We start from the raw sequence: 23,741 nt of genomic DNA, 5'->3' as shown, positions 1-23,741 counted from the left end.
CATGGCTTTTGGCGAACACCAAACGTGTTTGCTTATTTTTTTCTTTAAGCAATGGCTTTTTTCTGGCCACTCTTCCGTAAAGCCCAGCTCTGTGGAGTGTACAGCTTAAAGTGGTCCTATGGACAGATACTCCAATCTCCACTGTGGAGCTTTGCAGCCCCTTCAGGGTTATCTTTGGTCTCTTTGTTGCCTCTCTGATTAATGCCCTCCTTGCCTAGTCCGTGAGTTTTGGTGGGCAGTCCTGTCTTGGCAGGTTTGTTGTGGTGCCATATTCTTTCAATTTTTTAATAATGGATTTAATGGTGCTCCATGGGATGTTCAAAGTTTCTAATATTTTATTATAACCCAACCCTGATCTGTACTTCTCCACAACTTTGTCCCTGACCTGTTTGGAGAGCTCCTTGGTCTTCATGGTGCCGCTTGCTTAGTGGTGTTGCAGACTCTGGTGCCTTTCAGTACAGGTGTATATATACTGAGATCATGCGACACTTAGATTGCACACAGGTGGACTTTATTAATTATGTGACTTCTGAAGGTAATTGGTTGCACCAGATCTTATTTAGGGGCTTTATAGCAAAGGGGATGAATACATATGCACGCACCACTTTTCCGTTATTTATTTTTTAGAATTTTTTGAAACAAGTTATTTTTTTTCATTTCAAATCAATTTAAATTACAGGTTGTAATGCAACAAAATAGGAAAAACGCCAAGGGGGTTGAATACTTTTGCAAGGCACTGTACAACAGTCATGCTAATCACATTAGCGCACGTTAGCACAACCGTCCCGTATACGAACACCGATCCCATAGATGTTAAACAATAATGGTGATACTATTTCATCTTGTCTTTGCAGTCTCTGTGTGAAAGGGTGTGGCCTGACGCCTGCACCACTCAGCATGGACCCAAAGAAGAAGACTGTGTGGGAGAACCTGCGTGAGAAGACCAAGACCCAGTTCAACAACTTAAAGAAGAAGAAGACCCCGGGGAAACTGGACAAGAAGAAGCCCCTGCAATACAGGCGCAGTATGTCAGTGCCGGACCTGAGGTTTATTCAGGCTGAACCGTCTCCCGCAGACAGTACCTTCTCCACAGCCTCAGATGCCATCTTCTTTGGCAGCTCCTCAGGCTCCAGTGATAACGCCTCTATTAACTCAGTCCCTCTATCCACAGACAGGCTGACTGCAACTGATGCAGGCCCCTCAGGTAGAAAGACTGTGTATGATTCGGCCTTCATAGATAACATGAAGGTATCTGGATCTAGAATGAGTGCACCTGTGGAGACACAAACTCTTTATGAAGAATCAGAAGAGGAGGACATGGCGACCTTTATGGGCAGAATCCACATGCCATCAGACAAATGTAACACACCTGCAGAGAGATCTGCCTCTTCTGTTTCTTCTTCTTCAGCAGACAGAGTAAAAACAACAGTGGACAGAGGGAACCCACCTACCCAGAGATCAAATGCTCCACATATACCTATGCCCACACCAAGATTGACTTCTTCAGTGGAGAGAATTAATGTTTCTACAGAAAAATTGTTATTCTCTAAAGACAGAGTGGTCACTTTTAGGGAACGAGTGAGTGCATCTGCTGAAAGATCTGCTTCTTCTGTCTCAGACCAAACAAACCTGGTTACAGAGAGACTGGCTGCTTCCAGGGAGCGAGGGAAACAACCAGCAGAAGTGAGATGGTCTGTTCCTTCAAATCCACTGGACAGACTGAACATCCCTCCAGATAGATGGTCTCTGCCAGTGGACAGGGCAGACAGGATGGGTTCCCCGAATAGGATGGGCACCCCTGCGGACAGTGGGGACAGTTCTGTGTGTGGAACCCCGTTCGAGGAACAAGCCTACTCGTTCTGGCCCACTGACTCTGAGGACCTGGATATGAGGGAGCCCTCCCTCTCCACAAACATCAGAGACATCTTATGCAGGGAGCCCCAGGAAGACATTGAGGTCAGATACCACACTAACATTGTACTTTACAATACCCTCCACATATATACACTATCGGTCAATCTATGTAAAGGTAGGTTAAGTAATTAAATATAAACTGAAATCAAATTGCCCCATAAAAACAAAAATATAAATGCAACATGCAACAATGTCAAATATTTTACTGAGTTACAGTTGATATAATGAAATTAGTCAATTGAAATAAATTCAGTAGGCCCTAATCAATGGATTTCACATGACTGGGAATACAGTTTATGCATCTGTAGGTCACAGATACCTTTAAAAAAAAGGTAGGGGCGTGGATCAGAAAACCAGTCAGTATCTGGTCACCATTTGCCTCATGCATCGTGACACATCTCCTTCGCATAGAGTTGATCAGGCTGTTGATTGTGTCCTGTGGAATGTTGTTCTACTCCTCTTCAATGGCTGTGTGAAGTTGCTGGATATTGGCAGGAACTGGAACATGCTGTCGTACACGTCGATCCAGAGCATCCCAAACATGCTCAATGGGTGACATGTCTGGTGAGTATCCAGGCCATGGAAGAACTGGGACATTATCAGCTTCCAGGTATTGTGTACAGATCCTTGCGACATGGGGACGTGCATTATTATGCTGAAACATGAGGTGATGGCGGCGGATGAATGGCACGACAATGGGCCTCAGGATCTCGTCACAGTATCTCTGTGCATTAAAATTGCCATTGATAAAATGCAATTGTGTTTGTTGTCTGTGGCTTATACCTGCCCATACCATAACCCCACCGCCACCATGGGGCGCTCTGTTAACAACGTTGACATCAGCAAACTGCTCGCCCACATGACGCCATACACGTGGTCTGCGGTTGTGAGGCCGGTTGGATGTGCCAAATTCTATAAAACGACGTTGGAGGCGGCTTATGGTAGAGAAATTAACATTAAATTATCTGGCAACAGCTCTGGTGGACATGCCAATTGCACGCTCCCTCAAAACTTGAGACATCTGTGGCATTGTGTTGAGTGACAAAACTTCACATTTTAGTGTGGCCTTTTATTGTCCCCAGCACAAAGTGCACCTGTGTAATGATCATGCTGTTTAATCAACTTCTTGATATACCACACCTGTCAGGTGGATGGATTATCTTGGCAATGGAGATGCTCACTAACAGGGATGTAAATAAATCTGTGCACACATTTGAGAGAAATAAGCTTGGAAAGTTTATGGGATCTTTTATTTCAGCTCATGAAACATGGGACCAACACTTTACATGTTGCGTTTATATTTTTGTTCAGTGTATATTCAATCAATAAAACACATGTGCCAGTTGAGAATCATTCATCGAAACTGTAATGAGCTGTGTTACCTGCTTGCCTCTGGCGGGGTCACAGCGGCGCTTTGCAGTGGCAAAGGATGTACTGCGAGATTGTTGCTTCTTGTCCCCCTCTGAGAATGTTTCTTTGTGCATGATAAGCATATGATTTCTCGTGGATAGGGCTATGTGTTTAGGTTAATCATGTCAAATGATCTGGATTTGAACCTTTATTTTAAGCCATTTCCAGAAATAGGAATTAGACCCAAAATGAATTGTCTGATAATGGTGCTGGACCATCTGACATAAAAAGAAAATGGGACAGTTTGATGAAAAGCTTTAAATAAAGGTTAAAATCGAGGTCATGCAACATGATTAACCAAAACACAGGGCCCTACTCATGGAGCTAGTTGTGCTGTGATAGGAGAGCTTGAGCTGGCCCAACTCTCTTAACCGTTAGGCTACCTGCCACCCTGTTTTTCATTTTGACCAGAGTTAAGAAATTAATAAGACAAATAGTTTTACAGTATTATATATTTTTTAAATCTCTGGTTAAAGATCGAGTTTTGACGTCCGTTCGAGTACTCGATTAAAACACTGTATAGCATAAAAACATGGTTAGAATTATAATTTTTATATTATGGATGGTCAGTCCTTGTATCCATAGAGAGTGGTTACAAAACAGAGGCGGGTGGCCTCTTTGTTATTGTTTCAATTAAAGATTCTAGCTTTAAGACAATGCTTCAGTGGTTCTTTGTCAGAAATCTCGTTGCAGATAGCAATTCGTATACTCATATAATGTATAAGCTGAGCAGAATAAACATTATTTTAGTAGCTCTTGTGCAGACCTGAAGCCACTTCCATTGTATTAAATGTAGATCTGTCTTATTACAAGGCCAGACATTGTTGAGGCCACACACCTGCCTTACTGGTTGCCGGTACAATTATAGTACCTGAGGTCAACAGTGGTCAACAACGTGACTGAACATGATAACATCTAACTTTGTTCCATACTTTGTAGATGTCTTTTTGATAAGCTTACATTTTTTTCTCCCATAGTTACCCAATGAGCACAATGATTTCAATGCCCAGCCCTTGCAGGGTCAATCAGGCAACAATGTGAGTACTGGACTTCCAGACCTTGTCAACAATAATGGACAACACTAAGGCTGTAGACTATAAAGCATCATATTAATGTGATTCCTTTCCTTGACAGGCTATGGCAGCAGGGGGCCCACCTGGTCCTATCCAGAAGTACCTCCTCACCGTCAACCTGAAGGAGGGCAGGAACCTGGTCATCAGAGACCGCAATGGTAAGTGGATGGAAAGAACCTGCTACTTCTGGAGGTCTACATATGGATGAATGTAATGTCTGAGGCATGCTGGGTATATTGATAGATACATACTTTCAACTTGAGAAGGAGTGTCTTATGCTGTGAGTAGGATGATGACAAAGCAATTCATCATATTTACTTTGTTGATCTTTATCTTGAACATTTCATCAAGAAAGTATTTTTAGTTGAAGCACATTACAAAGGGCCCATAACTGTGTGGAATGTATCTTTGACAGTGATTCCAGTTAGACCAGACTCTGTCGCCAAAACACACCCAGGAGCCTTCCTTTAAGGAAGCAAACCCTGCCCAACTCCATATGAGCAGTTACACTACAGAAAAGCTTACATGGGGTTGGTATATCTTAGATATATTTCTGTGACTTTGAAAAATATGGATAACTCGTATAGTGCAAAAGTGTGTTTTGCCAGCCAGGCTCCACCACAGTATTCTCAGTGGTGTGCTGAATAGATTGCGATGCACTCTGGCTGTTTCTTTGTAAACAACATGTGTGGAGAAACAAATTATGTGGTGTGGTTTTCATAACCAATGCAAATTTAGAGGCTATAATTGTTTAGTCAGTTGGAGAGTTCATGCAATGTTTCACTGTTACTGTTAAATAACATTTTCCTGCCACAAATAACAAGCTGCCACCTGCTGGAGGTTTCCTAAAATACATCCTAAGAAATGTGGTATTTTCTACTGTAATTCATAGTGTTCTGAACACGTGAAAGGAAATCCCTGATCTTACATCACAATGGTTGGAAATGTTTATGTTTACTTATGTCATACTTATTATTTTGGTCTGTATAGGACAGTAGATGTTGATTTGTTGGGATGTCATATACACTGGTTATACAAAACATTAGGAACACCTGCTCTTTCCATGACATAGAGACATAGTGACCAGGTGAATCCAGGTGAAAGCTATGATCCCTTATTGATGTCACTTGTTAAATCCACTTCAATCAGTGTAGCCAACTTGAGAAGCACTGGAGTCAACATGGGCCAGCATCCCTGTGGAACGCTTTTGACACCTTGTAGAGTCCATGCCCCAACGAACTGAGGCTGTTCTGAGGGCAAAAGGGGGTGCAACTCAATATTAGGAAGGTATTTTGTACACTCAGTTTATGGCATTCCGTTATATACTGCAGATAAGATACACAGGGCTTGTGGAATACTACTGACTGTTTGGGGTCTGTATGCCCAAAATGATTGATTGTTATATTTAATATTTGCTGGATATGAATTATCTAGTCTCACCAAAATACAACTAAAATGTTTCTCAAATGCATACCTAAATTTTTCATTTCCTCAGTCATCTGCCCATTCTCATTGTGGGCTTGTAGGAATGCAATGCAATTAGTTTGGGAAGCAGTGACCTCACCTGTCCATAGACTGAATTGCTGTTTGAAAGAAACAACATGGCCTTTATGAATTTTCCTCTGCGATTGAAAACCAAACATCTCTGGAACATTTTGTTTATTTTATGAACATATCAGTTGGAGGTTTTTGGCTGAATTTCAATCAAAGATTTTTAAAACTGCAATCTTAAATTCCACCTCTTTGCCTGACTGACCGCTGCTGCCATATGTAGGCTATATTATTTTCTCTATGTAACCCTCAGCTTGTGCTAAGGTTTCTTATGTGACTGTCGCCGTGGCTTCACTAACCTTGTCGTCTCGGGCCACAGCTCCCTGCTAGTTGAGAACTTACTTTTCCTGACAGGATGTCACAATGATGATGATGCAATCCCCATACGCCCCCTGCCTCTCCACTGTTTGCCCAACAATCAACACGATGCCAGAGATCCACCAACACCATCCACTGTCATTACATATTCTGAAAGGACCCTCACCACCAGCCACCAGCCACCAGCCACCAGCCCCCACCTCTCTTTTTTGTTCTCCCCTTTTTTCGCGGTTAATTTCAATGGTCACCGTTCTGTCACACCAGAGCTTTTCTCCTCACTGGCTGCCACATTCTCCTCCTGTCAAGTTGCCTGGAGGTTTTCCTGTCAGACTGGCAGGGCGGAGCTGCTGTGGGTCCTGCCTGCTTTTGGGAGATGTTCATTTGGAGTCGGAAGCTGACAGGTCTGACAGCCCATCCCCACAGGGCCTTTGTCATGGGATTCAAGCCTCCCTGCAGGTTCTCTCAAGCACCCTTTTATTCCACCATACAAATAAAGGCATGGGACTGGCTTTCATTTTTCAGCCAATCTTCATACCATGGCTGAGACAAAGACGCCCCGTCCCCCCACGCCACCACCAGGCCGACTTTCTTAACAGGCTTGGGAGATTAACACCGGTTGCTCCTGGTTTCTGGACTTTATTTGCTGGTTGCCTCATGCTGCCGAGAGTTTCTTCTTTCACAATTAAACAGATACATCCCTCTGTTTTCTTAAATAAATGTGGGGTGTACCTCCTCCCTGCATATCTCAGTCTCTCACACAGCTCTTTGATATACAGTTGAAGTCGGAAGTTTACATACACCTTAGCCAAATACATTTAAACTCAGTTTTTCACAATTCCTGACATTTAATCCTAGTAAACATTCCCTGTCTTAAGTCAGTTAGAATCACCACTTTATTTTAAGAATGTGAAATGTCAGAATAATAGTAGAGAGAATTATTTCTTTCAGCTTTTATTTCTTTCATCACATTCCCAGTGGGTCAGAAGTTTACATACACTCAATTAGTATTTGGTAGCATTGCCTTTCAATTGTTTAACTTGGATCAAACGTTTCGGGTAGCCTTCCACAAGCTTCCCACAATAAGTTGGGTGAATGTTGGCCCATTCCTCCTGACAGGTTTGTAGGCCTCCTTGCTCAAACACGCTTTTTCAGTTCTGCCCACAAATGTTCTATAGGATTGAGGTCAGGACTTTGTGATGGCCACTCCAATACCTTGACTTTGTTGTCCTTAAGCCATTTTGCCACAACTTTGGAAGTATGCTTGGGGTCATTGTCCATTTGGAAGACACATTTGCGACCAAGCTTTAACTTCCTGACTGATGTCTTGAGATGTTGCTTCAATATATCCACATAATTTTCCTTCCTCATGATGCCATCTATTTTGTGAAGTGCACTAGTCCCTCCTGCAGCAAAGCACCCCCACAGCATGATGCTGCCACCCACGTGCTTCACGGTTGGGATGGTGTTCTTCGGCTTGCAAGCAGCCCCCTTTTTCCTCCAAACATAACGATGGTCATTATGGCCAAACAGTTCTATTTTTGTTTCATCAGACCAGAGGACATTTCTCCAAAAAGTACGATCTTTGTCCCCATGTGCAGTTGCAAACCGTAGTCTGGCATTTTTATGGCGGTTTTGGAGCAGTGGCTTCTTCCTTGCTGAGCGGCCTTTCAGGTTATGTCGATATAGGACTTGTTTTACTGTGGATATAGATACTATTGTACCTGTTTCCTCCAGCATCTTCACAAGGTCCTTTGCTGTTGTTCTGGGATTGATTTAAACTTTTCGCATCAAAGTACGCTCATCTCTAGGAGACAGAACGCGTCTCCTTCCTGAGCGGTATGACGGCTGCGTGGTCCCATGTGTTTATACTTGCGTACTATTGTTTGTACAGATGAATGTGGTACCTTCAGGCGTTTGGAAATTGCTCCCAAGGATGAACCAGACTTGTGGAGGTCTATAATAATTTTTCTGAGGTCTTTGTTAATTTGTTTGATTTTCCCATGATGTCAAGCAAAGAGGCACTGAGTTTGAAGGTAGGCCTTGAAATACATCCACAGGTACACCTCCAATTGACTCAAATTATGTCAATTAGCCTATCAGAAGCTTCTAAAGCCATGACATCATTTTCTGGAATTTTCCAAGCTGTTTAAAGGCACAGTCAATTTAGTGTATGTAAAACCACTGGAACTGTGATACAGTGAATTGTAAGTGAAATAATCTGTCTGTAAACAATTGTTGGAAAATGAACTTGTGTCATGCACAAAGTAGATGTCCTAACCGACTTGCCAAAACTATAGTTTGTTAAAAAGGAATTTGTGGAGTGGTTGAAAAACGAGTTTTAATGACTCCAACCTAAGTGTATGTAAACTTCCGACTTCAACTGTATCTAGCTGGGGAGGAAGGTGTGTGTGTCTGTGTGTTCTAAATTGTGTGGATCTGACTTGTTTCTTGTGTCATATATTTTTTTTATACAATTGTTATGACACCCATTTGCAAGTAGGATTTTGCCTAATATCATGACTGATTGTGTTGATAATCTGATAATGCTTTTATTTTCTGAACCTTCCGTTTTGTTTTTGAAACTCTAGGTAAAAGTGATCCTTATGTCAAGTTCAAACTGGAAGGGAAGACAATTTACAAAAGCAAAGTTGTGTATAAGAACCTGAATCCAAAATGGAGCGAGTCCTTCTCCTTCCCCCTGCAGGATCGAGAGCAGGTTGTTGACGTGAGGGTGAGTATCACGTTGATCTGTTTTTTTTTACTTAGGTTGTCTAAGTAACACCTACACATGAACGACAATGTACTTATATTGTCATAAAAGTGACAGATTGACACTCTGATCATGTCATAGCTATGGCCTGCATAGGATATAAAACTGGCATGCAATATTAGTTAATTGTTCCAAACCTGATTGACATACAGTAACTGTTTTTATATTGAGTATGGTGTTTATAATTGTTGCAGGTCTATGATAAGGACCTAACCACTGATGACTTCATGGGTTCCAGCACGATTGTCATCAGAAACCTTGAATTAGACAAGTGAGTAATACACATGAAGCTACTAATCACTCAGCCTGTGTATTATCTAGTAAACTGCAGTACTTCTTGTCTCTGTCTCTCTCTCTGTCCAGGACCGGTGAGATGGTGTTGAGTCTGGAGGACCCCAACAGTCTGGAGGATGACATGGGGGTCATCGTCATGGACACATGCCTCACTTTTAGAGACGCTACTATCAAAAGACGTGTAAGCCTCATTTGATTGGAGTCTCTATAGAATGTTACATCTCTAATTTTCAATGTCAATATTTTCAATATTTTAAAATGTTCCTGAATTTTTTTCTCCTTTACAGAAATGGCACCAGAAAAAGAGGGTAGGATTTTGAAATGTCTATTTTGTACTGGTCTACTTTCTACTTGCATAATTTTGTGGTGTAAATCTAATTCTAAAATGTGTTCAATGTCAGTATCTGCCAATGTCTATTGCTAGAATAGACATACAATACTAGACCTACTAACAGTATAGCCTTTACTTTAGTCAGAGAAATCCAAATATGGCTGATATTGTGCCTGATATCCAGCAGCAGGGGGCAGTAGATCACTGTATTATATATGATGATCATAACAATGAGCGAAGTATAGTCCCAGGATCTTTGTTTTTGTGCATGCATTTTCAACCTTAAATAATGTATTTCGTAAACATGGTTTCATAGTTAACTTCCTTGTCACAGTGCCAATGACAAGTTGCATTTTCTATTTGGAATTGTGTAGAGTCAAGTGTCAGACTAAACAATGCATTACAAGTGATCTAAACATGTTAACATCATATCTACATGTTGACTAAGCACAGTTTGGAGTAGAGCCCTTAATACAGCTCTCTCTTTTGAAGCATTGTGATTAAGGCTGAAATTGGATGCAGTTAGTGTTGTTGTGTTTTGGACTGGTGCTCTTCTCATTATGGTGCTTGTGGGTTTATTCTCACACCTATTCAGTCACTACATCTGCCACTGTTTAATCTCTCTCTAAATCTGAGTTTGATGTTAAATAGGTAAGAAATAAAACACAATTCACATACCCATTGTATGCTCTGCAGATGGATAAATGGACAGACAGAAAGAAAATGTGGAAATGTTCATAAAATCATGGGGCAAATTTACACTCTCATTTTGCAGAGGCAGATGACAGTGCCAATACATTTTGGTTGCCGCATGACAATGTTAATGTGATGTTTGAATTCATATTTTTGACAAATATGATTTCTCTAAAATACTGTTCCATTTGACACCTATCCTGGTGGCCGGGACTGAGCGCTAAGCTCCTAGTCATTCTTCATCTCCCAGTGCTATTCCTCACTCCTGTTCACTCTCAACACAACTACCACAGAGACAGTGAATGGCAACTGCCCCAGTAAAACTCTGTTTCTGTGCTTTGCGTGATAGTGTTTCTGTCTGGAGGAGGCCGTATGGGAGAGAGGGGGGGCTGGCTCTGCTGTTCGAGGCACATTGCCAGTGTGGGATGCCGAAGATTCGTGAGGTTGATAATTCCCAGGCATAGCGGGCAATAACCCAGATGTTAGGATGTAATATCACAGCTGTGGATGGACAGAGCCGAGGTACCAGCCAAATGGACCTAGGTTTGAGCTCATCCTGGTCGTCCCCATGCTGTCCCACCATATGGAAGCAATCGCAGACCCCTTTTAGGACCAGGAATAGACTCTCTTTAGGGGCCACTTACAGTTAAGTGGAATTGTTTTATTGGCCGCTGAGATAGAACTGTGTCCAAGATAAACACTTGGAATGACTTGGCCGGGCCCTGCTTTATGTCGCTCCTCCACTCCTCTGTGTTCCTTCCTCTGTAGCGAGGAGAGGAGGGGTATTTATTGGGCCGAGCAGCGCTGTGCCGTGGTATTCCATGTTAATGCAGGTCCCTGAGACCAATGTACAGGCTTTGATCCCCAGCGGCCTGGTCCCAGGGCTGCGGTGTGGGTGGAGACCCTGGAGAGAAGGGGAGAGGAGATGGGAGGGACGGGGTGACAGGGGAGCCGTTTGAAGCTGTGCCGGCCAGGGCAGCAGAGGGAGACAGAGTATCAAAGAGGCCAGAGCAGATTACAGCCCTGCTCTTTAATTAGTCAGCCCACACAACCTCTCTCTCTCTCTCTGCTGTTTGTTTTGAAAGAGACAGCCTATCACTGCACAGGCTCAAGGGAACTTTAACACATGGACACGTATCAAGGCCTGTTTCTCCCCCTCTGTCTCCCGCTGTGCCACGGCAGGACTGTTGGATCATTTGGGAGGGGCTGTCCTTGATGTCTCAGTGTTCTGACATCCTGGATATCTTGTTCCTTTCACACCCTAATAGCTGATTTTAGAGATTTGATTGGACAATTGAGATAAGAGATATCACTGAAGACAGTCGACATTTCGGTTTGGGATTTAGTGAAGAATAGTCCAGTGTGTATGCTGTATAAATCACTCCCAGGCTGTATGTACATCCATGCATAATTTGCTGATGAGAGGGTTGTGTGGTTGGATTGCATCATTACTCACTGCTGCCTGCTGTCTCCTGTGCAGTATGCCAAGTGTCCTGCCTCCCCCCACTCTGTCTCTGGGTCTGTGATGAGTGGGACTGTCACAGCCAGGGACATCTGGCTGCTCTGCTCTGCTCACTGACGTTCCCTCTCTTCAGGAACCTCTCCTCTCCTCGCTGGTGTGGCTCTGCTGCTGTCACTGGAGATGGGCTAATGTGCACAAACAGAGAGAGGGTCTGGAACCTAGCGGAGTCCTACAGTACTTTCATGCAGTCCATAGATGTAATGAGGTGCCAGACTTGAGGGGCAGGTGAATGGAGTGGGGTAGCCACTCAGAGAGTTTTGTCATGGAGGGTGTCCTAATGCAGCTGTGTGTCCATGTTTGAGTCTCTTAGGGAGGCCAGAACCAAAAGGGGGACCAAACCCAGCCCCAAGATAAGGCCCAGTCACAGCACTCGGCTGAGGCCACCAAGAACAGCCAGCTGTGGAGTGGAGTGTTTGGTATCACTCTGGTAGAGGGACAGGACATGCCTGAAAATGGCCAGGGGGACGTCTATGTGCGCTACAGGCTGGGAGAGCAGAGGTACAAGAGCAAGGTGAGCTTCTTTCTCTATATAGCAATTTCTCCTTGTTTTTTTTGCTTCCTCCCTTCCTTTTCTCTTCCACTACCCTTTGCACATGCTCTCCACCCTCCTTTCATCCCCCACTTTCTCTCTCTCTCTGTCTCTCCCTTTCTCCTTCTCTCCCTCCCTTTCTCCCAGCAGGTGCCTGTCAGTGGCTCACCTCCACCTTGGCTCACTGGGGCATTGCAGAGCAGCTCATTAGACTAGGTATCTCTGCCACTGTACAATCTCCCCACTACGCTCTCCTTCAGGTAGAGGGCTTCACTATGCTTCACTTGATTTGCATACCCAGCATGCCCTGCTCATCTACCTCTACTTGTTGGCCTCCCCCCTGATGATTCCGCAGTGCGCCAGTCTTGTGTTCTCATGTCATTTCTCTGTAAACCTCTCTGGTTTCGTTTCGGCTTGTTTGTTGAACAAAGCTAATTCTAATTGGATGCTGTCAGTGTTTACGATCCCAGAGAGGAGGCTGAGGTGCACTCACACAAAAAACCCTCCTCTCCTCTCCCCCGCCCCGTCCTGGTCGCACTGAATGAAGACTTAATCCACCTGTCATGTAGTCTCTGCTCACTGTGACACTGCATTAAACCTGACACTGCTCCACACCAGGCTCTGTGTGTGTTTGTGCCAGTGCCCACTCACACTACAGTACTGTATAAGCACTCTGCTCTTTCTCTCTCCCCCAGAACCTGTGCGTTCAAGCCAACCCTCAGTGGAGGGAGATGTTTGACTTCAACAAGTATGAGGACTGTCTGGAGCCACTGCAGGTGGAGGTGTTTGCTAAGAGAGGCAGGAAGAGCGAGGAATCCTGGGGAATGTGAGTATTGATTTGCTTGATTCTGATAGTTAGTGTTGTTTTTGTGGAATGACTGCTGTTCTTTCAGATAGACATCTGCATTGCTTGCTGTTCTGGGTTTTAGGCTGGGTTTCTGTATAAGCACTTTGTGACATCTGCTGATGTAAAAAGGGCTTTATAAATACATTTGATTTGATTTTGATTCTTATTAAGCAGTGATATTGAAGACTGATCCCATCTTTATCTAGGTTTGAGGTGGACCTGTCCAGGCTGCCAGTAGCCACACAGCAGCTCTACACCCACGTCCTGGATGAAGACAAGGGCAGGCTGGTGTTCCTGGCCACCCTCAACCCCTGCTGTGGGGTGTCCATCAACGAAATCAACAAACCTCCCCTGGAACAGCCAGACGAGAGGGACCAAATACTGGAGAAATATGTTAGTACTTTTAGTGACATATTACTATTTATTCATGCCACTTTTGACATTTTACATGCTAGAATTAATATAAGTGCTACTAGCAGATAAGTAAGTACATTTCAAAAGCTCTCTAGGAATACTAACTTGCATTAATACATTTAACTAAGACTGTTTGTATCATTTTACTTTTGCAGAGTTTGAGGAACTCTCACAAAAGTTTGAGGGAGGTTGGCTTCCTTCAAGTCAAGGTTGTCAGTGCCACAGATCTCACATCAACTGACCTCAATGGTGATATATCACTCCACTTTTAACCATTACCGTTTTAACTGGTTAAGATGTATGGCTAAGTTCATCTACATTTGCACACACATTTTAACACAGCTTTGTTAATTCTTTGCAGGGAAAAGTGATCCATTCTGTGTACTGGAGCTGGGGAACAGCAGGCTACAGACTCAGACCCTCTACAAAACACTCAACCCTGAGTGGAACAAAGTCTTTACATTGTAAATGTGTTTTTACTTGGTCTTATAGTGTACTTTGTATACATTGATGCAAATTAATGTATTCCTTCAAATCTGGACTAACTGGTTATCTGTTGACAGCCCAATAAAGGACATCCATGATGTTTTAGAGATGACGGTCTTTGGTGAAGACGGAGACAAAGCCCCTAACTTTCTGGGCAGAGTGGCCATTCCATTACTCACTGTAAGTTGGGGATCCTTGGATTCATAATGGGCTTATAGTTCATTCACTGACATTGACAAGTCGTAAAACATGTAATGGATCAGAGAAGGGCTATTGATTGTACTACATTTTCCAACGCTACAGGTTCAGAATGGACAGCAGGTCACCCGGGGGTTGAAGAAAGCGAACTTGGGGGGTCCGGCCAAAGGGACCATCTCACTGGTGATGGAAGTCCACTATAACCCAGTAAGAATTCACTGGCTGATTCTAGCCTAGCTAATGCTCTTTGACAGATGACCCAATCATATACCATACTCACTGTATACTGAGTTTTCCCATTGCATTGAGTTTCCTTTTGCTTTTGGATTGGATTTGTCTTTGACAATTTGTAATATCTTTCTCAGGTTAGAGCTGGCATAAGAACCTTCAAACCAAAAGAGGAAAAGTTCCTGGAGGACAACCCAAAATTTGCCAAAAAGGTTTGTTTTAGCAATGAATTTTAGGCCTATATAATCTAAAATACATAATTTATACACATAAAGCATGGTAGATACAGTTTGTTGAATGAAGGAGTGAAACGTGAATACTGGAACATGTCCCTCATATAACAGAAACAAAGCTGCCACAGGCAAGCAGCATCAAAGCTTTGATTGGTCATAGTCTAACTAATTGGCTTTATTGGCTCCAGACATCAAACTAATAAAGCCACACAGTAGCAAATAAGGCCTTGAGTAAACCTGAATAAACCTGCGTATGAATCATACACATAAAGCTTTTATCAAATCATGCTAACTGCCATTTGCCATCTGATTTTCCCATTAGGTCCTTGCCCAGAATATCTACAGAGTTCGGAAAATCACCATGGCAGTGCTGCATACGTTACAGTACATTAAAAGCTGTTTTCAGTGGGAGAGCAAGCGACAGAGTATAATAGCCTTCCTGGTAAGTCATTGCCCCATGTTAATGAACTAGCGCTAAGCCTTGGGCTGTGCAAGTGGTATCTCTGTCCTATTTCACTGCAGAACATTTTAACTCTTTCGTTTGTCTATGTGAAATAGATGATGGACATTATGGTTAGTCAGGTATACGTATCTAGATTCTTGTTACTGTTTCTCAGTCACATGCTTCCAAAGAATCGAAGCTCCTGTCTTCATCTCCATTTTGCATTTGAAAGTAAAGTAGAAGATGTGCTCTATCCTTTAATTCAAACCCCACTTGTCTTCCTTCAGTGTTCTTCTGGCACTATGGCTTTATGTGAAGGGCTTCGGTTTGGTCATCTGACTTCCTGGTAAAGCCCTCCCCCTGGGGACGGTGTTCGGAGGATCACAGACTCTGCTCTTCTGTGTGGAGGAGGATTGACAGTCGGCCTGGGAGATTTGAACCTTGTATAAATGTCTCTGTTTAGCAGTTTTAATGAGGCGTTGTGATCTATTGCACTAAGCTGAAATAATCTTTATTTCACCCCATGAATTCCCCTTAAAGCACATGTAATGTCATGATTAAGAGCATCCTCTTGCCATAAACCCCTGGCAGCGTCAAGTCAGGGTGAGGAAGCGGTCACAGACAGATCCCTGTCTTCACAGCCTTCATTCCTCTCTATGTTCTGTCTCGGGGCGACGTGCATTTCATACCTGGTGTATTCTATAAACCCTGCTCACTGATCCTCAGGTGGATATCCCCTCAGGCAATGGCCAGGCTCACCATATCAGAGCCTATGGTACAGGTATGGACACAGACAGACAGACAGGCAGGCAGGCAGGCAGGCAGGCAGGCAGGCAGGCAGGCAGGCAGACAGACAGACAGACAGACAGACAGACAGACAGACAGACAGACAGACAGACAGACAGACAGAGTATATTGTATGCAGGCGCATAGACAGATAGGCAGAGACTGGGAGGGAGAAAGGCAGGTAGTCAGCCATGCGGGCGGCCAGGCAGTCAGGAAAGCAGGAGGGAAGGCGAGCTGACAGGTGACAGGTCAGCGGGATAGGGCCGTCTCCTGGCCCCCACCTATAATTAGATGCTGTGCAGGCCACCAGAGTGTGGTGGTCTTTCATTTTCACTTATACTACACCTGCTGTTCAAGACCAGCCCACAAATAGGAGATCAGGGGAGGGAAAAACAGGGATTACTCTCTGGCATACCTCTGCCAGAAATGTGTACATTACTGTAGTATAAATAGATCTAAATATATATACTGTAAGTAGATAAATGTTTTGTTGATTTTGTATATAAGCACAGTGCTCCTGTTGAAAGTAAGGACATGTTTTCTGTGTGTTGTCTTATCTTCATTGTGAGGAAGATGGACAGTTTGGTACCCAGGCAGTTCTATTTAGAGACAGACACACTGCAATAGAGCAGTCTGGCTATCTGCAGTCCACTGAGCCCTATGGCTTCCTCTGGAATGAGGTGTGCTTCCCAAAGCGCTTGTGTCAAAGGTGTCTGCTGAGACTTGCCTGAGGAGAGAGTGAATCAGCCTGCTGATAAATAAGTAGTGTTTATCACCCACTCACCAGCAGATAGAGTTAGACCGGAGAAAAGTTCTGATTTCTAATCAGGCATCGCATCCGCAACACCTCACTGCATGATGAGCAGCAACAATTGTAGCCTGAATATGGCCTTCGGATCGACAGTCAAAGAGAACTCCTGGGCGTGAGTAAAAACACAGACAGACAAAATCCTTGCCATGTGAGACGAGAGGGCAGCTGAGGGGCCTTGACAGCCATTACAAGCCCAGTGGCGTACCACTACACATGCTTGTGCCCTGGCCCTCAGCGGGGTCAGCCACAGCACAGCCACACTAGGGCCACTCCTCCTCACAACAAGTCCTCATTTGCAATTAAGTTTGTGTTTGGAGCTGTCTGAAGCAGCATGCCACCGTGTGCCTTAATGAAAGCAGCTCCCTCTCCTATATTTATATCTTTAGGCGCTGGTAATAAGGTAACTGATTCAGACACTGACAGATGGCCTCTGCTTGCCTCTCAGATGTGCATAATTAGAAGACGGTCTGCTCTTTTCTACAGCAGCACTCTGCCTCTGCTTCTCCTGCTTCTCAGAGTATGCCGCTAGGAACGGCTGCAGTGTGGGCTCAGCCTTTAATATACATTACAATACATTATTTATCAGCCAGCTAGACCATTCCTGCTGTTTTACTCCATATGCATCCTGTAATGCATTACCGCTGATGTGGTTTCATCCCAGGACTGTGGGATCATTCGCTAGTGCCTTACCAGGAAGCCTTAGCCACCAAGCTGCTGTAAGTCCCATAGGCTAATACTCTGACCTGCTCACAACATGCAGTATACATTGCTGCTCAGATGAAGCAGTCAGTTCAGGGAATGTGGATCTTCGTGTGTGCATTATAAAATACCTTTTGGTATGTGTGAAGTATTTTTAGTTTGTATGAGAGATTTGTCTGACAAGAAGTACACTGCAATCTAATCTCCCATGAGCTGCATTGGCAATGTTTTGCCCCTTTGGGCAGCATCAGGTCTGGTCTATGTTAACAGAGGTATATAAACTATATATTAGATATATAAACTTCTCAGGCACATAACTTTTCCCTGTGGCAATCAGAAAAGTATGTGTTCTGAGTAGACTATTTAAATTGGGTATATAATGTACACTGTTTTGAAATCAAGATTGATGGCTCATCAGGCATTCTGCTGCCATAGAGTATTATAATGTGAAGAGGAAGCCTCGAATAAATGCAAACTTCTGCAGCACTGTAATGTTTTGCAAGGCTAGAGGTTACTGATTCTGATTGCGTAATCTCCTTCATAAGTGGAGTCTATACTGTTTGAAGTTATACCTTGGATTTTCCACTTGTAGGTTTGTTTTAAAATGGGTACTTTCTAATTAGGTCATGTTAAAATAATCTTTCTCACGCATTAATTTTTTTTCTCCTGCAAAGCCTCATAAACGTCCTCATCAGTGAAGGGAAATGCAAACAATAAATTTATATTTTTTTCAGTGCTTGTTTATGCTACAGTAATGAGCCTAGGAAGTGCCTTTTTCTAAAGTTTGACAATGACATGTTCCCTTCTTCTGAGAGAGAGAGCGTGACAGCTACAATCTTCATAAAATAACTCCCTTTTAAATGTGCTTCTCCCCAAGACTGAGCTAGATGAATGTGCCATACATCAGCAGCAACGGAGGAGAGAGGGGTCACCCAGAGTTCTTTCCTGCAGACATTTTCAGTGCCTGTAGATGGCGCTATAGCACTACTGAACTATGTAGTGTAGAGCCTGATGGGAGATCACTTACTGCTCCCAACTAGAATCCTTCATGGGAAAAAACTGTGAAAGTGAAATCCTCCATTCTGTTGATCCACTGGACCAACAGAACAGAAGTTTCTCAAACATGCTAAATGAGCATGTATTAGCCGGCCATATTAATCTGTTTCAGAAGTTTAAAGTTTAGAACAATTTTGATTTAGAAGAAATGAATGTAAGTATGAAAAAGAAAAGGGGGTCATTAACACTTGAAAGCTGATTTTGAGCTTTGCTGTCATTAGAGCGCTTGAAGTATTTCAGTATAATTAATATTTTAACATATGAGCTAGTCTTGTCTGTCAGGAGTTCTGACTAGAAAGAAGCCTGTGTACCTTATGTGAGTATTTGAACCGTTTTCTTTTTGACACTGCCAGGTAGCAACCGTTTTAGACATCATTTGACAGCCTGTGAAATGCTGATTGCCTCACATCACAGACTGTAAAGATGGCATTTGATGAATGTTTTATGCAGTGCAGCTGTAAACACAGTTGGCAGCTGCCAAGGCTGCTTTTTTGGGCTGATAGAATCCTTGTCTCCCAGATGAGAGCAGGACAGGGTCAGATCTGGATCCAGTGGTCCCGGGGGACCACCTGTGAGGTGCTGCTGCACCCGCCCCCCTACACGCCGGCCGGGGCCATTACCCAGAATACCAGGACGGCCAGGATCAAAGGCATAATCAGCGCTGTTATAATTATTCTAGTTAACACCGTCCCCCAAAATGACATGTTTGGTGAGCACTGATCTGCTCCATTTTGGTTTACTGCAATGCAGTAATGCAGTATGTATGACCAGAAGAGTGTGAGAGGAGTGTAAAGTCAAACTGCGTAAATGCCTGAGAAACTTCCTCTTGTTCCTTTCTCTGCATCTGTTTTCTTTCTGTTGAAAAAGTTGGAGGACTGTGTGTGGCTCGGCTGGCTGGCCTTAAAGGAGTGGGTTCTTGCAGTCTCAGGGGGGTTACACTCTTAAACTCTATGGCTGTGGGAGTTCTCACAGAGTTTGCAGTGGGAATGTGGCAGGGAGGGAGAGTGAGACAGCCCTTGATGGTGATGTGTGTGTGTGTGTGTGTGTGTGTGTGTGTGTGTGCATGATTTAGAAAATAGTCTGAGACATATTAATTTTTAAAGAATAGGATATTAGTATCTGCAAACATTGAGCGATGCCTTCCATTTTTAAATAATCAGTATTGTTGTTTGAGTCGCCACAGTGGATGGCAGTGTGTCAGTTGACAGCTCTTGGGGCTAGCTGGTAACCGTAACCTTGAGACGCTTCCTCTTATTATACAGAGAGCCTTTCTCTGGCGGACAGTTGTCCTCTCTCAATTAGAGAGCTAAAATAACACATTTCCTGCAAAATAATAAACGTTATATTCAAGTTTATTTTGATAATTCATTGGCTTGTATTGTAAAATATATTCATTTTCATTCACTTTTTGAAATATTATAAAGTGGCATGAAATTATAATTTCAGAGGATAAACAAGCCAGATGATGTTGCTATGATTAACACTGCAGCCCTCTGTGTTGGTGCATCTGCTGTGGTGCTTTGTCTGTAGCGGTTTTACAGTCAGGTCCAAAATTATTGGCATCCTTAGCAAAAAAGACTGTATAAAATAAATAATACAAAAACTGAGCTATATTGTATGCTCAAGAAAATTTGAACATTTTCTTATTTTATACTAATACAATTGCTCAGAGAGATTTTTTCTCTCAAAAAGATAGGGGTCAAAATTATTGCCACCCCTGTTTCAATACCTCACCTTGCAAGGATAACTGCACTGAGCCTTTTTCTAAAATGTTTTATGAGAACACATTGGGAGGGATCTTAGACCGTTCCTCCATATAAAATCTTTCCAGATCCTTGATATCCTTCGTCTTCGCTTATGGACTGCCCTCTTCAATTCAAACCACAGATTTTCAAAGGGGTTGAAGTCCGGAGACTCAAATCAAATCAAATTGTATTTGTCTCATGCGCAGAATACAACAGGTGTAGACCTTACCGTGAAATGCTTACTTACAAGCTCTTAACCAACAATGCAGTTTTAAGATGAATAAGTGCTCCTGAGATGGCCATTGCAAAATGTTTTGTGATCAATTAACATTTTGGGAGGGATTTTGATGTGTGCTTGGGGTTATTGTCTCCCTGGAAGATCTACTTGCGGCCAAGTTTCAGCCTCCTGGCAGAGGCAACCATATTTTTGTCAAAAATGTCCTGGTACTGGGTAAAGGTCATGATGCCGTTGACCTTAAAAAGGGCCCCAGGACCAGTGGAAGCAAACATCAAAGCTCCACCACCATATTTTACAGTAGATATGGGTTCTGCATATGCAACTTTATTTAGACGCAAAACCCACCATTGGTGTTCGTGGCCAAAGAGCTCTATTTTCATGTCATCCTACCACAGCACCAGCTGCAATCCAAGTGCCAATGCCATTTAGCAAACTCCAGGCGTTTACATTTGTTTGCCGACGACACAACAGTGGTAGGCCTGATCACCGACAATGATGAGACAGCCTATAGGGAGGAGGTCAGAGACCTGGCGGTGTGGTGCCAGGATAACAACCTCTCCCTCAACGTGATCAAGACAAAGGAGATGATTGTGGACTACAGGAAAAAAAAGAGGAGCACGCCCCCATTCTCATTGACGGGGCTATAGTGGAACAGGTTGAGAGCTTCAAGTTCATTGGTGTCCACATCACCAACAAACTATCATGGTCCAAACTCACCAAGACAGTCGTGAAGAGGGCACGACAAAGCCTATTCCCCCTCAGGAGACTGAAAATATTTGGCATGGGTCCTCAGAATGTTCTACAGCTGCACCATCGAGAGCATCCTGATTGGTTGCATCACCGCCTGGTATGGCAACTGCTCGGCCTCTGACCGCAAGGCACTACAGAGGGTAGTGCGTATGGCCCAGTACATCACTGGGGCCAAGCTTCCTGCCATCCAGGACCTCTATACCAGGCGGTGTCAGAGGAAGGCCCTAAAATTGTAAAAGACTCCAGCCACCCTAGTCATAGACTGTTCTCTCTGCTACCGCACGGCAAGCGGTACCGGAGCGACCAAGTCTAGGTCCAAAATGCTTCTCAACAGCTTCTACCCCCAAGCCATAAGACTCCTGAACAGCTAATCATGGCTACCCGGACTATTTGCACTGCCCCCCCACCCCACCCAATCCCCCTCTTTTACGCTGCGGCTACTCTATTTGTTTTTATGCATAGTCACTTTAACTCTACCCACATGTACATATTACCTCAATTACCTCAACTAGCCAGTGCCCCCGCACATTGACTCTGTACCGGTACCCCCCTGTATATAGCCTCCCTACTGTTATTTTATTTGACTGCTGCTCTTTAGTTATTTGCTTTTATTTCTTTACTTAACACTTTTTTTATTTTACTTTTTCTTTTAAAAAACTGCATTGTTGATTAAGGGCTTGTAAGTAAGCATTTCACTGTAATGTCTACACCTGTTGTATTCGGCGCATGTGGCAAATAAAATTTGATTTGATTTGTTAAATGACATGGAAATAGAGCTCTTTGGCCCTGTGGTGTGTGCTGTATCATAATGACTGCCTCTAACATGCTCACCACCTTCCCAGTCACAGAGGACACACCTCCCCAGGCGGCCACTGCAGAGCCTGCGACCTGACCGCCCCTGTGTGTGGCTGTGACTGGGCAGGACTCGGCCCCGGCGTGCTAATGTGTCTGTGAGTCGAGCTGACAGGGAGGGAAGGAAAAGAGAGTCCACGCCACTCCCTCCCTCCCTCCCCACCTCCTCTGGGGGAAAGGCTCGCATGGCGGATCTGTCACCCAGGAGGTCGCTCAGTGTTAACGCTCCCGACACGGATTAAACACTCGTGGCCAGTGCTGGAGCTTGGGGTCGGAGTGGCCACCACTGACAGGCACCACAGGGCCCCTGCTGACCACCCTGGTCCAACCCTGGTCCAGCCCCACTCCACCCTGCCTCCAGATATGCTCCAGCCTTGGCATGTGTCAGACAGACAGGGAGACAATGGCCAACACCGGGCCTGCAAGCTAATGCTAATACCCTGCCACCCTTCTCTTGTCTTCCCTTCCCTTTGATAAAGAGCACACTATCACTACTGTACTGTAGTACTGGCATCCTAACTAGCCGCAGAATTTTCTTAGCTAACATTAATTGAGTTGCGAATCTTCAATTTCCTTGTTTATTCATCATTATTTAATTACACTAAATTAGATTAATAAATATTACATTCATTTCCAGATTAGTTGTTGGAATTTGATTACAATTTATGGAGTTTAGATTGCAATTTATTGTTATATTTACTATTGTTCCATGGCATACTTAAAAGCCATTGTAGTAAGTAAAACTACTAAAAAAAAATTGATATGGCCATGGATTATCAGAAACTCTTCTATGTATACCAATGGTTTATTTGTGTGAACTGTGTATACATTCTTTTGTGGAGTCTGAGCTGCTACAGCTGATATGGTCATGCTCAAGAGGGAGGTGAGATTTCCCCTTTATCGCTCTCAGTAGAATGCAGCATCTCTCTTTCTCTCCCTCTTTTTCTCTCTCGCTCTCCCTAGTCGATAAGACTTGAGCTGAGCGTATTTGAAATATTTATTCAGCGTTAGCTCCGAGCACCATTGCTGCCCACACACTCTACCTGCCCTGCAGAGAAATCTTATCTGTGCTTCCTCTCTGCCTCCGACACCCCCTGAATGCCTGTCCCCGTATTGGCCCGAGCTCACCACAAATTACATGTCTCATTGCTCTGGGTTTACAGATGCTTTAAAGCCTGCCGCCGACTAGCGTCCCCAACATTAGCCCTCAGCCAGACTCTCTGTTCCAGCCTGGCTGAAAAAAATGCCTGCGTGAGCCGAGCTGCCAGTGGGGCCTTTGATTAATTATAAATAGGTTTTTTTGTATTTTAATTGAGGATGCAATGCAGATTACTCCCACTGCCCTTGATTTCACCCAGAAAAAGTACTAGAGTGACGATTATGCAAGGTTTTTACCCCCTTTACATTTTGGTTTTTTGTTCTGTCCCATGCGCAAGTACGCACACACACAACACACACACACACACACACACACACACTCACTCACACACTCACTCTCACACAGATACCCCTGGAGCCTGTAGTCAGCCTTGTTAAACTTATTCAGCTACG

At 43.8% G+C, this 23,741-nt stretch overlaps 1 protein-coding gene across 1 annotated transcript in view; it reads left to right on the top strand.

The window, feature by feature from the left end:
- LOC311135409 (multiple C2 and transmembrane domain-containing protein 2-like) overlaps positions 1–23,741 on the top strand; it is a 43,610-nt gene that overhangs the window by 2,950 nt on the left and 16,919 nt on the right. The window contains exons 2-17 of the mRNA XM_084169343.1: positions 855–1,956; positions 4,302–4,361; positions 4,459–4,555; positions 8,855–8,997; positions 9,231–9,307; positions 9,400–9,511; positions 9,618–9,638; positions 12,187–12,387; positions 13,101–13,231; positions 13,459–13,645; positions 13,822–13,915; positions 14,028–14,130; positions 14,230–14,332; positions 14,456–14,557; positions 14,716–14,790; positions 15,134–15,253. Coding sequence (XP_084025469.1) covers positions 898–1,956; positions 4,302–4,361; positions 4,459–4,555; positions 8,855–8,997; positions 9,231–9,307; positions 9,400–9,511; positions 9,618–9,638; positions 12,187–12,387; positions 13,101–13,231; positions 13,459–13,645; positions 13,822–13,915; positions 14,028–14,130; positions 14,230–14,332; positions 14,456–14,557; positions 14,716–14,790; positions 15,134–15,253 — 2,685 coding nt within the window. The 5' untranslated portion in view covers positions 855–897. The remainder of the gene's footprint in view (positions 1–854; positions 1,957–4,301; positions 4,362–4,458; positions 4,556–8,854; positions 8,998–9,230; positions 9,308–9,399; positions 9,512–9,617; positions 9,639–12,186; positions 12,388–13,100; positions 13,232–13,458; positions 13,646–13,821; positions 13,916–14,027; positions 14,131–14,229; positions 14,333–14,455; positions 14,558–14,715; positions 14,791–15,133; positions 15,254–23,741) is intronic.

Source organism: Coregonus lavaretus, assembly GCF_964263955.1.
Source record: "Coregonus lavaretus genome assembly, chromosome: 9".
NCBI lineage: Eukaryota > Metazoa > Chordata > Actinopteri > Salmoniformes > Salmonidae > Coregonus > Coregonus lavaretus.
The sequence above is the reverse complement of the archived record's forward strand: the minus strand, read 5'-3'. Positions and strand labels throughout refer to the sequence as shown.